Source organism: Anopheles bellator, chromosome 1 (assembly GCF_943735745.2).
Source record: "Anopheles bellator chromosome 1, idAnoBellAS_SP24_06.2, whole genome shotgun sequence".
In the NCBI taxonomy this organism is placed as follows: Eukaryota; Metazoa; Arthropoda; class Insecta; order Diptera; family Culicidae; genus Anopheles; species Anopheles bellator.
The window spans coordinates 57,780,314-57,798,330 of record NC_071285.1 but is presented as its reverse complement, the minus strand read 5'-3'; the positions used below and the strand labels follow the sequence as shown (position 1 = coordinate 57,798,330).

The 18,017-nt window shown below is 54.4% G+C and overlaps 1 protein-coding gene across 1 annotated transcript in view; it reads right to left on the bottom strand.

The window, feature by feature from the left end:
- LOC131216660 (agrin) overlaps positions 1-17,442 on the bottom strand; it is a 26,575-nt gene extending 9,133 nt beyond the window's left edge. Inside the window, exon 1 of the mRNA XM_058211213.1 lies at positions 17,379-17,442. Coding sequence (XP_058067196.1) covers positions 17,379-17,442 — 64 coding nt within the window. The remainder of the gene's footprint in view (positions 1-17,378) is intronic.
- Between the last annotated feature and the right edge of the window lie 575 nt (positions 17,443-18,017).

Here is an 18,017-nt window from a genome sequence, read left to right as displayed (position 1 = left end):
TGTTGCCAGAAGAAGGACGCGAACTCGGTATCCGCGTGTCCCACAAAGCAACCGGTACGAAGACGACCGCTACCGAGAAACGGCCAGCAAAAAGACGTTTACGGGCGCCTCCAGAGAAAGTTGAAGAAGTTTTCAATCCTTTGTCCAAAGGACGCTCCAAAGGACGCTTCAAAGGACGCTTCATCGGTGCCATCAGAGAGTACTACTGTTGCTCCCACTACTGCACCGAGTTCCACACCGCCCTGTAAGTTCGGTGGGTTCCGGAAGCGCTGGAAACCGAAACCTAGGCAATTGAATCGAATTCTTCAGAAAAGACGCACCCCCGAGGAGGTGACTCGTTTGCTGGAGGACTACATGGCACCGCTGGAACGAGTGCGCAGCATGGCCAAGACGGCCTCCAAGCGGGAGCTAGCCCCGGCGAAGGATCTCCCCTCGGTGGTCCACTACCAGCAGGAGCTCGAGTGCCTGCTGAGGCCCTGGTCACGCAAGTGCAAACACTGGCAGTCTCTCCAGGACAATCGTGTGTAGTTTTAGACGTACTGTCTCCTATGGATGCCATTACTATAGCGCTAGTGTATGTTAAGTCCGTTTTTGTTACGTTCAAAATTGTCAATAAACCTACCACCCCAGGGTGCTGTGATTCCCGCCGCGCCAGTAGCCAACGGTAAACACAGGAAGACGGGGCTCATTGATGAGCCAATTTGTGGCTCTACTAACACGCACTCCCGGCACCGGGCACCGCCATTAGCATAAATGACGCCGAGAGTCGCCGGCAACAACAGTTACAGTTGCGCCACCCGATCGCCAACGGCAAGATTCCCGGCCGCTCGCCGGTGGCCACTAATGAAGGTGTGCCCGCCGCCGCACGCCGATAACGATATCGCGAGAACTTTCTTCGCGAAACCGTTCAGGAAGCGGACTTCGGCGGTGGCCACAGCGCCTCGGTGGGCCTCGTTGGGGATGAAGATTTATGGGCCGCCGACGAGATTGAATTCTGATCTTTTTTTTTTGCGCCCGCGTTCTTGGAAGACCCGGCACCAGCAGAATGATGCCGCTACTCGGAAACGGCAGCGAGGGATTTCCAACGGGACCTACCGCGGGCCGCTCCGAGGGAATCAATATTTTTAGACAAATTATCGAGCGGGGGTACAGTTATTTGTTCTCGCCGGGGCCCACCGGGTTGTGCCCTACGAACCTTCCGCCCGGTGCCCGGTGGGTCGTGAGAAGCTGGGCCCGTGTTTGCTTTTTATTACTACTCCCCAGACTCCGCCGATTCCGAAGTGCCCGTGGCTGGGGAGTTCATCAATTAATATTGATGTTCGTCCGCTTTTATGCCGCCAACGTGTAGCACGAAGCACACCTCGCAAGATCGTAGGTGCAAACTCCGTACCGTAATTTGGAGGAACCGCAGCACCAACCAACGGGACGATTGGCGCGGTTCCTGGGTTATAAATGTTCCCGGGCCCGGGCCACGGGAAGATTTATCTCTCGCCGAGGTTTAATTGCAAGCTGTGTCATAAATTAGAGCAACGCGCTCGATGCACCGCCCGTCCCGGACGTCCTTTTCTGACAGCCCGCTGGCGTTGAGCTGGCCCCGAAGCGGTTCGCTTCGACGGGACCACAATTTGTTCCGCCGCCTCCGGCGAAGCGTCTTGCAGCTGCGAGAATGCCGATAACATAAACGATTAGTCGTGGGCCGCTGCACTGCAGCTACTTCCGGTGCGTGGGCCTTCCGGCACGCAAAGTCATCGCTTTGTCATCACCTCCCACCCTTCCCCAACAGGACTGTCAAGCCTCCGATTTGGGCTCAGCTACGCGGAAAGACGATAATTAATTCCGATCACCCGAGAAGTCCTCCGCTTGGCGATGCAACGGCGATGGCGCTGTCCCCGACCCCCGCTTTCTGATTGATTTTCCTCGTGGTGTTTAATTTATTTCAATTTCGAACGGTCAGCTTCAAAGGCCGGCCAGATATTAGCATGTTTAATGTCCAGGGTTTGCTCCCCGGTTTATCGAACCCAAAAGGGAGCACCGAATAATGGAACACTCCCAAATATGGAATGCAGGCAGGGGTCCAGAAAAGAACGCCAAAGATGCACTTTCTCCCCCCGCCGGCCGCAGTTGAGCAAAGTCCCGTTGAATGGTGCGGCGCTCCTGACCTGACCGGACCGGTCCTGAGGTTTCTGGGCCGGGCTATCAATTTCGGCCGGGTGCGAAGCCCGGGCTCCGCTCCCAGGCGGTGGGTGTGCTCCGATTTTGCCCAGCGTCATGCTAATTAATGAAGGGAAGACGCCTCCACGGCTCCGATGGCTTTCAGGTCCGACCCTGGACGCCGGTTATCGATACGCTCTGGTCTAACATGGGGACGGACTATGATTAGCACCCATTTTTGTCTTTACGGCCCCCGGATCGTTGAGTGCGTTTCGCCGACAACGGTCCTGGCGGGTCTCATATCACCACCGGGGTCTATTAATAATACCGCGCACGCGGCGAATGGAACGTGTCGACAGCGAGCTGCGTTGGGGAATTTAAAGCATATGCATATTCGGTGGCTTTTTATAGTTCCCCGGACCCGGATCGGGTTGCCGGCCGGCCCGGTGATCGTCCTGGAGCACCTTGGATGTTCTCGGAGTGTCGTAAGATATCGTAATGGCCCCCTCCGAACGGGGAAGATGAAGATGTGTCAAGCGATATCTGCCTGATTGGGTTTTTCGGTGGCTTCTTGGTCCACACTTGAGAGCCTCGCCGATCGGCTCAGTTCGAGGAACGTTACCCGAAAGGGCGAGTCGAGAGCTTTTGGCGACCCTCCTCGGTCGCATTGTGCAATTGTGCGGAACTTGCCTCCGGATCTCCCTCATCTCCGGCTGCTACTTGGTCCGTGTGTTTCGCCACTTGTACCGAATTCTGGTTTTACAGTTATAATTGTCCGTGGCTTCAGTTCCCGCCAGCCAGCCCGCCCGCCACCCGGAACAGCAGTTTTGTGGGTTAAAAGGTTTCTGGCCGCCGGTTCTGGCGGCCTCGAGAGTCTCGCTCTCCGCCCGATCATGGTTTTGTTCTACGGAACGGATTGCGCTCTCTGTTCCGCTTCACTTCTCGGTGTGTTCTTCGCCTTGTTTCTAACGTAGTTTCTTGTGGGAGCTCAGTAAATTGGGCACTTTGAGGGGGGGGGGCTGAAGATTTCTGCTGCGTCCCGAGAATTCGGGCCAACCGCGGGCAGAGCGTAGCTATTATTGCAGCATTATGAGGATCGTTTACCGATCGGTCGATCGTTCAGCGCGGGGCCTTCATCTCCGGCGTGGCCTGCATCCGGCGAGGCTACGGCGTAACAGTACCGCGCGGTCCCGACCAGGTCCCGTTCGGGGCGACCTTGGCGACGACGACGACGGTAATCAACGGCCGGCCACGAATGGTGCCGTCAACATCTTCCGGTAATTATTAATTATTACCAACACATCGCAAAGCACGCTACAGTCGGGACACTCGGGCGCGTCGATCCGTTAGATTGCCGAGTGGGAAGCGAGAAAAGTTCTTGGCGCCTCACGATGTCTTTCTTTCAATAATAGAGCCATCTTCGGAAGCCGTCAGTCGGTTTGCGCCTTTCGAGGGTGTTCTCGTGTGGAGTGTCAATTAATTGTCTGGCGCCCTCTCCCATCAACCCTTAGCTACCTTAAATAACTCAGCTTTAAACGCTTCCGAATCCGGCATGTCGTGAGCGGATTTAATGATTTTCAATCCGAACGCCAAGAAGTTTCTCAGCCTAGTTATTTCAGCGCTTGAAGGATGGACCATATTTACGGCTAAAGTTCGCTCGTGACCTACACTCGAGGCAAGCACCGATACAGAACGACCCACACCGAGGAACGCCGAGCCGGGCCGGGCTCCAGTTAATCGTTTCGATTTCAGTGAACTACATAATTTCGAAGAAGTTTAATTAATTTTCCTCGCGCCGTGTCTGGGTCTGTCAGGGCCATTTGCGCTGCACCCTTCGTTGCAGGGAATGCGTTTAATGTTTGCGAACTGGCACCGTGTTGTGAAGTGGAAAATTGCACAGGAAGAACGCAGCCCATTACGCGGGACAGTTATTCAATTCAGACAACGGCGGGTCGGATTCGTAAAAAGGATATGCACGGCCGGCGAAGGGGGGACACGATGCACTGTCCCAGCACTTTGCCAATCTAAAGTTGGTCGGAAACAATTAAAAGTTTGGTAAGGAACGCGCGGAAAGTGTTTGCACAAGCCCCCGACCGTGGTGCCGTGTGAATTCTTACGAGTTCAGACCTACTCGTACTTGCAGAGGGCGCTGGTAACAGTCCAAACGAAGCTTTGGCCGGTGGCGCCTTCGTTTGGGCTAATAGCCACTAATTATTTCGAGAAGAGCAACTGCAACCCCGTTATTATGCGTCTTCTTTACGGTTGCACATAAATCGCCAGAATGGCCCGCGGCTCGGTGTCGATCAAAATAAAGCATAAAACCGTTTCACAGTGGCTCACAATTCACTTTCCGCTCAATTCTCGTTCTCACACGCCAGATTTCGGAACGATCGGTTATGCTGCAATCCGGCTGCCCGGCTCGCGTACATTTTAATGCCTGAAGAGTTCACTGAACGATGCCGACGGCGCGTGGTGGCGGCGTTGACCTCCGGTCGGCAACGGTCCCGTCTCGGATTTGTGTTTAGATCTTTAATTAAATTCACTCCATCGTGCGGAGCATTATTTGATCCTCAGGCCCTTGGGCTTATTCCCTAGCCTGATCGAGAACGGAGCTCCATTCTGACCGGTAACAGCTGCGTTGACGCCTCCTGCAGCTCAGCTGCAGACCTCACTGAGCTCGGCCGATGATGCCCGCGGTCGGATGATTTGACAAAAACCGACTCCTTTTCTCCAGTTTTTTTATGCCTCACTTTCGATCCCGCCCGCGGACAATGGCCGAGGCGCTTACAGTGGCCGAAAAAGTGCTTACAGAATTGAGCCACTGCCACTGGAGATCACTGGCGATCAGCGCCATTGGCTTATGGGTCCGCTGCGGGCCCCGTGTCCGAAGACGAACCCGAGACGGGACCCGGGTTTGACGATGATGATCTTCGGCCTGATTGCATGGTGGCGTAATAATAGTAGTTTACAGACACGCGTATAGCGTAAAACAAGACATCAGATAATCTACTGTCGGGCGGGATACCGGTTCCCGGACCGGACCGGGGACGCGTTGGCGCAAATGTTTGCTCAAGATCATTTCAACATCGGTTTTAATTACCAACGAACGGCAAGAAGTTCCCGGGCTGCAAGAAAGAAGCCACCGGTGGGTTCTACGGGGGCATCAGTTTTATGATTTGCGCCAGTACTCCCCAGGCCAGGGCCATTCGGCTAATGTTCTCTCGTTAAGACCTTCGCGTCCCTGCATATCCTGTGAACGGTGAACTTAATTAGCGTCGCGGGTTTGCGCCGTTCCCGTGCGAGTTTGTTTTAGAGAACAGGTCCGTCCTCCGGCCGCCATCAGCAGCAGCAGCAGCAGCAGATTAACAAAGCATTAAAAACATTAGCAGTCACACACAGCCGAGCGGTGTGGCGAAAAGCGGCACCATTCGTGGCCATTCCGGGAAATAATGATTTGCTCATTGGCACGTTTGCGCCGCGCGATAAAGGGTGTTAATGGCGTTCCTTGCGTGGTGCGATCGTTGTTTTGCTCGGTGCTCGGTTTTAGTGCACCCGATAGGCCGACCGGCCAGCCGGAGATGCATAATAATTTGCACCTTCAATCCGCTTCAATTTACGATAGGCGAACGGCCCGGTTGTAGAACCTGCAGTAAACCGGAGAACACGAAATAATTCACAAACGGGTTTCTGGTGCGCACTTGCACTATCATTACCTGGGCGCAGGAACTGGCAGGAAAAAGTCACTTTCCTTCGTGTGCATTTTACGCACCAACCATCGCGCAAAATGCAGGATCCCCACCATTACCGGTGACCGGTGAAAGTTATAATGACAGAAGAGCGCACCGCTCGGTGCGATCGTGCTGGGCGGCATATCGATAAAAATTGATTTGATAATCGATCCGACCGCCTGAGAACACCTGCTGTCTCCGTTCGAAAGTCACGCGTTTTTCGCACGACCACAGACAAGCCCCTTGTAGGCTAATCGAAATTTAATCGAACGAATCAATCGATGCACGGCGGCCTCCGGATCTCGTGCTGCGCGCGTAGAGACTAAATTATTTTTTCTCCGTTCCGGGTTACGGGCCGGGTGCCGAGCTTCGAATAATCGATTAAGCCGTCCGGGCGGTGCAGGCGCGCTTCGGCCACCGCGAATGGGAGCACTGAAAATCGGGACCAAAAATCGGGTCGAATCCGGGTCGCCGTGCACCAGGCGAGCTAGGGGAGCGTAAACATCGCGTCCGATCGAGCACCGAGCGGCCGCGTTTGTCCCGTCGCGGTCTCGCCCCCCACCGGTTTGATATGCTTAAATAAATAACAATTAATGAGAGAACGGGTTCGTGGCTTGCGAACGCCCCAAGTCTTTCGTATCGCCCATCGGCGTGGATCGCCCGGGCGCTTCGAACTGATCGAACGGCGAGCGAGTACGGCACGATAAAAAGCGACCGGCATTCGGGAATTACCGATAATGATCATAGACGTGTGCCGCCTCCTGGGCCGCCGGGCCTCTGCTGTGCACCCCCCGCAACGGGCAAACCGTTTAGCGCAGAATGGAACGGCCGAACCATTCGCGAAGGTAATGAAAAATAAAACAAAATCGGTAAATGCTCTGTGTAAATGTAATGCACACCGGAAGGCGTTCGCTCTTCACCGCCGAGGCCCCCTGGCCGGGTTTATATATTTTTATCCCAAAATAGTTCCCGCAAACACGTGTTTCTAATTATCTCGTTATTAGATACACGCAACAGGCCCGATCGGCCTTTCTTTCTTCTGTGCACCGGGAGCCTTCCGTTTAGCTTACCCGTTACGGTCCGGGTTTTTTTTTGCGGAAGCCCACATTAGCGAAAGAAAAACGAATGCGCAAAGATATCGATCTCACGCGGATCGTTACTCAATCGCGGAGCTGATCGATTCTGGTAGGTAGGTGAGAATCATCAAGGCATGGTGCACGCTCATGATCGGTGGTCGAGATGTGACTTCAACCGACGTAAACGCGATGTAACGGACTCGCGCTCGCGAATCACCAGAAACGATCCGAGTGGCCACGAACACAATGGTGGTGAGCCGATCCATCTTCTAATGCTTGCGCCTGATTCAGGAATGACAAATTTCCTCTCATCAGAATCATAATAAATTTGCGTCAGCAGCAGCAGCAGCTAGTGGTCCGCTAATAAGAATCTTCCATCTGGATCTTCGGAGTGCGCCCGGAGTTGATCGATGGTCAGGTGTCAGGCATTTGCGGCGCTTCACCCATTCACGGTTTCGCATCATTAGCGTGGCCAGATGTGGTTTTGCCCAATGAGGTTCCCCGGAGTTTGCGCGAACGACGGCCAGACAGTATCGGCCCGGATCTCGGCCCAACCTGGGGCGGGCAAATTGGCAAAGCAACCACCGCATTAGTGTAATGATTAATTGGTGCGCGAACCGCCACGATCACAATTTCGGACCGCGTGGTAACAAGCTGATGATAGGGGAGCCGGGGCCGGGGGGTTGGCTTCCGAATGGCGTACTATTTTTAAATTTGACACGGAACGGAACTTTGATCCAGCAGCCTGGCGGAGTCGTGACAGGAGCAAGGAACGGTGTGGAGCAGCAGCAGCAGCAGCAAGCCGATGGAAGATAATTTGGACCCGACCGGCCTGTCATTGGACGGCGGATTCTCCTCCTGCCGTAACGAGCTCCCGAGGAAGCTCCCGATCCGGATCCGGCGAAGAACGGGACACAGCGGCTACACGTTTTCGCTGCCCTTTTGTTTCAACTCGCTCGGCGCTCGGAGGCTTCTGGAGTAAGAAGTCGCGGACCTTTCCCGGTTTGCGGAAGCCGTCGGGAGAATTGAAAAAAGGCGATCGCCCGGCAGACGAGACAGGTCGGCAAATAATTGACGTAGTTAACATGGGCGTCCAGCGGTGCGGTCGGTGCGTGGCGAATTGTCGTTAAGGCGCAGCTTTTAACGGTTGTCGTCACGCCGGTGCCGCTGCCGGAGAACGCTTTCTCCCGTGTGTAGGGAGCCAACCCGCCATTAGTAGGTTCTCGAAGGCACTTCGAAGGCGTGCGGTAAGAACCAAACGGCTAACGGTCCTCGGATCCTCGGAGGTGCTTGGGATAATCCGTGGAAACTAATTTTACTTTCACGGCCCCCTTTTCCGGTGGTCGCGAATTGCATTAGCGAATGCACGGCGGAACAAGAACCGCGCCGGCGAGGAAAAAGAAAACTTTCGCTTCACGACGGTCGAAGATGATGTCGGAACCGTTTCTCTCGCGCGTCACACTAATGGTTCGGGTTGGCCCGGGAGGGTTTCGATCTGATCCCTTCCCAAAATTACGCCGCACCGCGAACGTGACGTAACCGGGTCGGCTCTAACTGTTTCGCGGGAAAACAATTAGCTACAGAACTGTAAAAGTGCTATAAAATCGCCGTACGCCAAGGGATTGGTCCGATGGCACGGATCCGGTGGTGACACCTGGATTGGATCCGGGGCCGGATTAGGGATCGGCATTCGAATTCGAATCGGTATTAATATTTGTCACATTTGCCTGGCAGCTGGCTTCTGGTTGCCCCGGGCAACCAGAGGATGTTCGAGTGAGTGGCGTGCGCAGAAACCGGCTTACGACGGCCTCCTACGACGCGCCGCGCCAGAGTACCGTTACATGGCGACCGGGAATGGTCGCTGCAACGTCCCCGTCGGTCGCGTCTGTTGACGGCTTTATTATGGCCGGTGGCCCGCACGCAATTAAAAGGGCATTTCCATGCGTCTTGACGTGTGTGCGTCACAGGGATTAGAAGCCGCTGACGGCGACCGACGACCGACGACGTACCAAGAAACCGACTTTACGGCTCATCAAACGTCCGACGGTCCGTTTGTCCAATGGAGTCGCTATTGTTCGCTCCGAAAACGCCGTGACAACACTTACGCCGCTGGGCGGACAATAAAGTCTGGTGACAACGGCAACTGGATCGGGGTGGATTGCTGCGGATTGAGAAATAAAAACGGCCCGCGGCGGAGTCTGTGTCGTCTGACGCCACCAACCCGGCCGTCGTCGCCCGGCCGAGACATCCTTCGGGGACGCGAAGATTACGAAGAAATATTGCCCACACGCCAACGACGATACCACGTCCGAGAGGAGCGTTCAACCTTTTGCAAAATGCCGCCACGCAATGGCCGCATTCTCTCTCTCTCTCTCTCCTTCTCTCTCTGTGTATCGTTTTAGTGCTACACGCTTTAATCCCTTTGTGTCCAGGGTCGCTGGCTTCGGCATTCCTGCGTGTCCCCAACTGTCACCGACAGCTGGCGCATCGGAGCCGGGGCCACTGGCAGCGGGCCAATGATGGATGCGGCCAGCGTCGGAGAGAGAGAGAGAGCGGAGAATGAAATTACCGACATTCATTTGTCACTTTACTGACTTGGCGAAGTGAAATAACTTCATGTTCTGGTTGCGCTCCGAGGATGCGCTGCCGTCGCTCCGGCCGCCGCCGCCGCCGCCACGGTGTCGAGAATTCCCGGAGCCCGTGTTCCGTGTGGTGTTTCACAACTGGTTCACCGCACGGCAGACGACCCCGACTGCCCGGACCGCGCATTGTTATTCCCAGGAACCGCGCGATTGTGACATCCACGATCCAGCGGGGACATAACCTTACCGAGGCAGACGTGTTTTAACTTGCTTTCAGCTGCGTGTGCGGACCGGCACATCGACTGTCGACAAGCGTGGCCCATTATCAGTCTGTGGCCGTATGTGGTTTTCCTCGCTGGCGCTGGAAGAATAATGAGCCCGCGTGGACGGGACGATGATGATGTTTGGTCTAGATAAAATCTGCCATTTTCACCTCGTGGCCGCGTGTCGTTATTGCGCCACTCGGATTATGTGTCTCTGGAGGAGTTGTTACTTTTTGTCCGAGATCTCAACTGGTTGGATCATTCTTTGGGATCAGTATGGCGCCGAGGGCTATCAGTTGGCTGATAAGCTAATATCGATCTAATCAGCCCGGCGATCTACTTACGCGCTACGTTATGTAGGTCAAGGTCATTCAACAAACGCCTTTCGGTGGTGAGAGCACCGCCTGTCGATTCCTCACTGTCACGAGTCTCACCTGCAAAAGGAAGAGCAGAAAGAATTCAATCATTAGATCTCGTTGCAATGGGGAAAACGGACCGGTAATTGGACCCACTGACAGATGGCAGATATGGTTCCAACTATGCTTTGTCCGAGGATCACCTGATCGAGGCCACCAAGAATTCACATCCTATCCGCGCCAAGACCGCCCACGGGTCCGGTACTTTCTATCGCCCACCGCGGGGCGACTAATGGCGACGATTAGGCTCCCCTTAAGGACCCATAACGCCCCAGTGGAACGCTGGTGAATCTTTCACCTTCGCAAAAGGAAAGGCCACTACCACGGTCCGTCGGTTCTGTGGCTCCGCGCCGCATTCCGGACGGGCCTGACACATTGACTTTCCGACTGTTTGCTGACACCACCTCCCGGAACTAAACGCGGGTGGCGCGCAAGATTTTCCACAAATCAAAGCCAGCGCCGCCGTGTTCGAAAGCTGCCCACCCAGTCACGTTTAGTGGTGCCAGTTTTTGCCCCCCCCGCCAATGCCCCGCCGGTGGTCTGGCAGCCTTTCCCCGACCAGCCGGGTAATGGACCCCGGGATGCCGGAAATGGGAGCGATGATGATGATGATGATTGCCTTAGATCAGGCGCAGCGTAAGTGGCGGATAAGAGTAGAAAAACAAAGTAGATTATCGATGGCGCGGCCCGGGACGTTGGAAATCAATTGCCTGGAAAAAAACGCACATCCGTGCTGATTGCTGTAAAATGTCTGCAATTGCATAACAATGGCGGCGGCCGTGCTGAATGTATGATTGCGCACCGGGAGTCCGTCGCCCGGCGATGACACAACGCCCGGAACAATTGCTCCACTTTCGCGCCCTGTTCCGCTCCGGTTTGATGGGCGTCCGAAGGGCTTCGTTCCAATGCGATCTGGGTTAGTTCGATCGCCGGCGGGAGATCCTTTTCGCCTCCCCACCTGCGAGTGCTTCGGAGTGAAGATCATGAATATGTTAAATTAATTGCACATCACGCGAGTATGTCATTTTAACGACACGGAACGGCGCGGATTAATGAGTGAGCATGTGTGGAGTGGAGGTCACACAGAACGAGGGTGGTGCCACCACCACCATCACCCTCTTAATCAACATTAATGCTGAACGACGGCACTCATCATTAACCGTGGCCACGGCGCGCACTGATAACACACATTACCAGTGTTTGGTTTAGTTTTTTTTCTCTCTACACGCCATCGTTTTCTCTCCCCGTTTTCCACGGCTTGGTTTCCCCATCCCGACCCGACCGGTGGTCCTGGGATTGTTGGTTTTTGTGTTGTGCACCGTTCGCACCGCAAAGTGTCGAATCATGTCGGATTCCGGCGGAAAGAGTTCCCACCGGGCTCGGCGTCGCGTTCGATATGGCGCCGCCACGAGAGCTGTTTTCTATTGGTTCCGGTACCGAGTTACAACCCGGGGGGTAGGGGGTGGTTTCGCCACGTTCTCGCCTCCGCACGGCGGTGGCTATGCGCTCATTACGATGTCTCATTCGGTGCTCCATTTTTTATGCTCTGCGGGTGGCGCGACGGTGGCCCGCTAATTGAGCAACAAGCGCGTCCCAAAGCGTCACTAATCGGCCCGCCCCAATATGTGAACAGTCTAACAGCCGACCGTGAATGCCGACGGCCGCCCAAGAACGGAAGCCGGCAAGCATTATGCTGGTAGTGCGCCGCGTTCGGGTGGAAAAAGCAATCGGCAAACAAATCGACAGCCTCGCGGAAACCCGGATGAAGAGCTCGATGAGAGAAAAAAGCCCGAATTCGATCTCGGACCACTCGGATTGTTTCTTCACTTCGTTGCCTATTTGTTTGCCTCCCATCGCGCAATGTTTGCATGGTTTTCATTAGCCGCTCCGAGACCCCAGCGGGTTCGTTTTTCGGATCCGACACCCGGCCTACATCGGGTGGGTCGGAATGGGCTCCCCCCCCGTTGGTTTTTCTCCGTTCGGCAACATAATGGGCACAACACTCTGTTGCAACTTTGCTGCATGCGGGGCGTTTTATGGGTTTCTTTTTATCTTTTTCCTGCTTTTTTCCCGCTGATGCTCGCTGATCGATCGATCATCGACGGCTTTAATCGGATTGTTGTGTTGCGCAACCTGCATCCGTTGATTGGCGGAAAACTGTCGATGAATGAAGCGCACCAGTTAATCTGGCACCGAGCTCGAGTTCTCGAGCCTCGGGCGAACAGAATACAACCGTTCCTGTGGGCTTATGTGGTCAAACCTCCATTTGTGGGTCTATTTTCGGTGTGCCTATTAGGGGCTTAAGCAGGGGTATTAGCATTTTCACGCCGTCACCTTTACTGGAGCACGTAACGGGACGGCATTAGCAGCGGATGAGGGTCGCAAGACGATTTTTTTTTCTTGTGCCCCCGGCAGCATTAGGCTATGGCGTGAAAAGGTTGTGCGTCGTAAGGAGTGAAAAAATAAAATCAATTCGCCTAGTGTTTGAGCCTTCTTCGCGAAAACTAGACTGGAACCGGCGCAAAACTGGAAGCTGCGGCATAGAACGAATTTCAGAAGCACTACCGGGGCTAAAAAATATCGGCAATTCACTTATTACCTGACTTCTAGGTTTATTCTTTTTTCTCGTATGTCTACACTGGTTCCAATTTGCGAAACAGTCGGAAAAGTTCTTTTTAGGAATAGCCTACTCAGTTCATAACTTTCTTCACTACAGATGAAGCGTTTCACGAAGCGTTTGTCTTGCAACATGAAGCGTTCCTAGCCAAGCGTCACCAAGTGGCCAAAAGTCACCTGCTGCTAAGAATACATGGTTGGTTTCCGAATGATACTAGTCGAGTTTCCACAAATCTGGTCTTTTTTTATTGCCAGAAATGCACAAACGAAGCCTAACACCCAAATAGTATTCTTTGTTGACTGTTCGGACACCAGTAATCAAAGCAACCTGTTTCCCGTTCCGTTTTGCTCACAGTAGTCAGGAGCCATTTTGAGCCATTCTGGGGGCTAAAAACCTTATTTAATTATGCGCAAGCATTTAATATGCCCATAATAGGTTAAGAACACAAGCCACGGCGGGAGGCATGTTTGCCCCGTCACACCTCGTTCCGGAATCCGGTTTTTTGGGCTGTCCCCAATTCACGGGCTCTACTTACTCCACGGACCACGACCCGGCGGAGTTCACATGTGGTGCCTTCCCGGTGCGCCTCGTCACCTGCTGTTTGTGTTGAACCGTTTTTTTTGTCTTCAGGGTTTCATGGTTTGCGTTTTTTCGCGAGTCAGAGCCATGCAATTTCCTCATGACTTACGAGAAATGGCTGAAGTGGTTGGCCCCATCGACCTAGAAGTACGCTCCGGCGGTTTGCGTGTGGCCCCGCGGATCTGGAGCCACCGTAACTGGCACACACAGCGACTGGGAGTTCCGGTGGCGCGTTTTGTTTTTGTCGGCTCCGGTCTCTGTTGAATATTCAAATCACTTCGACACTTCGTCAGTAACGCGCGATGGGCTGTTTTAACTGTTTTACACGTCCACACGGGTCCGAAAATCGGGTTAAGAGGAAACTTTCCCGGACCCACGGAACGTTCCGTTCCGTCTGCTCACCCGAGCTCATAAACTGTCAACCGCGGCGGATGAGTGGACCGTGTTTCGCTGTCCACAGTGAGCTTTCGAGTGCGCCTTTCGGGACCGGAATGGTGATGATTACAATTTTGATCTCCGGCCGCCGACTCCGGGTCACGACGCACGCGGAGTCGTGAGAAGTGGTGCGGTGGCCCCAGCCCCCATTCTCATTTTCGTTTTTCGAAGCCCTTCGCGGAGCGTCACCGTGAAGGATCTGAGGCTGCGTCGTCGGCGACGACGACGGGGACGTCTCGTCACCAGGGGGCGGCCCCCGGGTAATTATATCGCTCCGAGGCGATCGGCCGAGAGCGCCACGGGATGTGGAAGCATAAAAAGCAACACATCGCTAAATAGAACATCGCCGAGACAAGCATCGTCGTCGTCGTCGTCGTCGCTTATCGCTTGCCATCGCTCCGTGCGCCGACGCCGACGGAGCGGGGGGATAATTTATACGTGCCATCGTGCGGTGGGGAACCCGGTCCGGACAAGCGGTTCTACCGGATTCTGTCGGCGTTTGTCACCGGAGTCATTGTACCAGGGCTTTCGGATGCGGACGAGTGGAATCCAGCAGGCGATCAGCGGGTTCCAGTGGCCTCCTGGACACTCCTGGAGAAGAAATTAGCGATACCGATGAGCAGATACGCCAGGTAGGCAATAGAACTTCTGCCACTGGGTGACACTTTTCCGGTTGTCGCGCGCATTCACACGATATTGGTTTCACTCGCGTTCCGAACCCGGAGGACCAATTTAATGGAATGCGAGATTTTTGGCCATCAGGCGTAGTGAGCGCGAAAGTAAAAGCAATCAAGAGCCGCCAACGCACAGCGGCGCAGCGGCTAATCGGCCCCGGCTTCGAAAGGAAGTGGCCGAACACCACATGTCCTAACCGTTGGCCATAAAAGTTAACGAGCGCGTAAATTTATGAATTTACCACCGCGCGTTGGTCGCGCCGAAGTCCGCGAATGAAGAACGGGCGCGGTTCGGAAAACGGTCCGGTTCCCAGCGAAAGAATTTCCTCCGCTAGATGTTGGGCGCCCAGAACTTTGAAAGATGTCCGCCAGTTTCTAGCCGTAAATCATCGGCCAGTCGCGGGGCCGGGGCAAATTTGGCGAGGGTTCACCACGGGTCCGGGGCAGGAAGTTCCCGTGGTCCACCGGTGAATGGACATGCGCAAATCATGCTGCGCCGGCGATGATATCTTATCCCTGGGTGTTTCCACCACGAACCGGTCCCGCGTCCGGTTCCCGGTTCGGTGGTGCGCCCATTCTGGCGCACGGCGCATTAGAGAAGTGATTTGATTTAATTGAATTATTACAATCGGCGGCCGGTTGGGTTGGGAGCGCCTTCATAAGCACCCTCCCCAAATCGCCAACGCACCGTGACGGGTGCGAAAATTATGGCCGGCGCACCGCCAATGAAGATACTCGCGAAGTGAAGAAGTAGATCAACAACCTGAGGGCCCTGCCAATCGGTTGAAGTAGCCAAGCCACTCGCCCCCCCCCGGCCCGGGGGTCCTAGATCCGAATTTTATCACAAAACGAATGGGCGGATGACTCGAAAAGGGCGCAGCCCGGCCACTAGACACCGGCCTGGCCAAGTTGGGCTCCGGGTTCAGGGACCCCCAGGAGACCTGCCGCCGGTTGTCGTTTTCATCGTTTATCGCCCTCGATCGATGGCGGCCGAGATCGGGCGGAGATCTCAATCTTGGGCCCAGGAGTGCTCCTCTTTCGGAACAACTCGGAGTCGGAAGGCCGTAAGAATCGAATCTAAGCGCGGGCGCGGGTTAATTGATATCTACCACCGGTGGCGGCACACTCAAAGGATCTTACCGGCGGGCGGCCTGCGCACGGATACGCGCTAATCGAGCTTGATTAAAGTCGGAAATCTTCGGCCCACGAATGCCGTTGTTTGCCGTTCTTGTTGATACTTGCGCCGTTTTATTTGGCCGATTGTTTGCCTACCGATTAGCTTGTGGGTTTTTGCGAAAAGTACGTTGAACGAAACGGTATCACGCGGACAAAGACCGAGTGGACCGGGATGCAGTGATCGTCGGCTGACTGGCGGTGACGGAGTTTTAATGAATCAATTTCAATTCGGAATCCTAGCCACCGTCGCGCCACACGATACTTTCCTTTTTTGTCTCGGACGTCGTGAATTTTTATGGGACTCTATTTTGTGTATTCTGCACGGCTTACGGAGACATGAAGCCCATTTCGCCCGGAGCGACCGTAACGATTAAGTTTTATTTGATTTCCAGGACCGGTCGGCCAGCCAGCGTAAGGTCAACAAGTTGTGCAAAGATCTTGCTCGATCTCGGTACTCGGTGCGTTACCGGGCCGGTAGACGGCCCCCCGCGTGATGGGAAGCCGAGTGTGCTGAGCAAATATGTTTATGCTGCCGCACATTAAAGCAACGCCAAGCCGGCCGGCACCGAGCCACCCAGCAAAGGGTTGCCGGGAGAATGAACTCGGATGATGACTCGTCGCCCCACAGAACGCCACCACGAGACACAAGGAGGACACCCCTCCCGCCCTCGAGTGGGCCAAGGGAACCGTGAAATGGAAAGTGAAATTCACCGAAACGTGCAACCGCCTGGCGGTGCTTTCTCCTGTCAGTCGCGTTGCGCCGGAGTTTTGGCACATCCGCCCGCTTATCCGGTCCGGCTCCTCCCGGCATTTGTTTTGCGAGGATTTCTTTTTTTTCTGCCATCGCTCGCTCTCACATTTGCCAGGCCAGGCCGGCGCAGTTCTTGTTCACGGGGGCCCAAATCACGGTTGCGGTTTGCGAAAGGCAAAAATAATCATCCAAAATATCCGTTTGCCGCCCAGGTGAAAACGCCGGAGCGACACCGGTTGATGAGCGGAAAAGCGGAGACTGCTGCCGAGGGAGCTGAGCTCATCGTCCGGGGCTCGGCCAAGCGCGAAAAACTCAGCCCGCAACGCAATGCTCTAGTCCGCAAAAAAAATATGCTCGTCTGGGATGTGGGAAACGGGAAACGGTTCCTCCGGACACCCACCCCAGCCAGCCGGATCCGTTCCCAGGACCCCCGGACCGTCCGTCTGTTCGAATCATCGTCAGTGTCGAAGGACGAATGAAAATGAAAAAAAAAAACAAAACGGGCGAAAGAGAACCTCCACCGGGAGCCGGAAGCAGGTCGTAGGTCTCTCGAGGAAGTCGTGCCCGACAAATGGGGGATACCCGACCTACGGGAGGGTGCACATGGGGATGAATGTTTGCTGGAATGCGAAATGATTTCGAATGATTTGGATTGGGGTTTTTGTGCGCCCGGTGCGCCGGCAAACAACTCCCAGGCCAGGGCAGGCCCGGCCCAAGTAAGCGGGCATTTTCAAGTGGAGTTTTGTGGATTCGAATTTTCGGGATTCGGGGCGAAGTTTTAATTACTGACAATCCGACAACCGACGATGACCTCAATTAAACTGATGTGCGGCTTTCCGGAGCGTAGAGTTCGGGGGCTCGTAACGCTATGCTAATCGGTGGCCGGGACATTGTTTGAAATTAATTTAAATCGGCCACCCTTAGGCTCACCTTTTGCGAAGCTGGCCTCCAGCGCGAAGAGCACCGCTAGCAGCACCGTCATTAGTTTCCACATGGTTGCAGGTTGGCTGGCACGGGGAAAAGTCCTGGCACGGGCGAAACTGGTAGTAACGGGGCACTGGCTCACTTCACACAATTTAACGTATTTTCAAACTTCACCAACTGTTTTCTCCTACGGATCACAAACAGAATGGGAAACGATCAATAATAATTTACCGAACTTAATGAAGAGCTTAAAATACTTGGAAGAAGGGGATTGCTAAAGACAAACGAGCAGAATAAAATCCACTTTCGGAATCAATTAGTATTACAAAGCCTCAACGTTAAAAGAGCGTTGATTTAAAAATTAATGGAGACAGCAGCGATCGTGAGTACAAATTTTTTCTGCCAATTAGCTAACACGCAGCATTTCTGATCGTTTGAATTAATCCATTCCGCGCCCGTGGCGTTCTCGAAACGACCCGATCTTCACCCCGCGCGCAGTGCACCACCACCACAATTTGCACACAGAACCGGAACCCGCAACAACATGGGGGCCGTTTTGCGGTTTGTAACATAATTTGTTCATCCAGCCGTGTCATGCTGCCCACGTAGAGCGCGACACGCGAATGCACCACGACCGATCGTCCG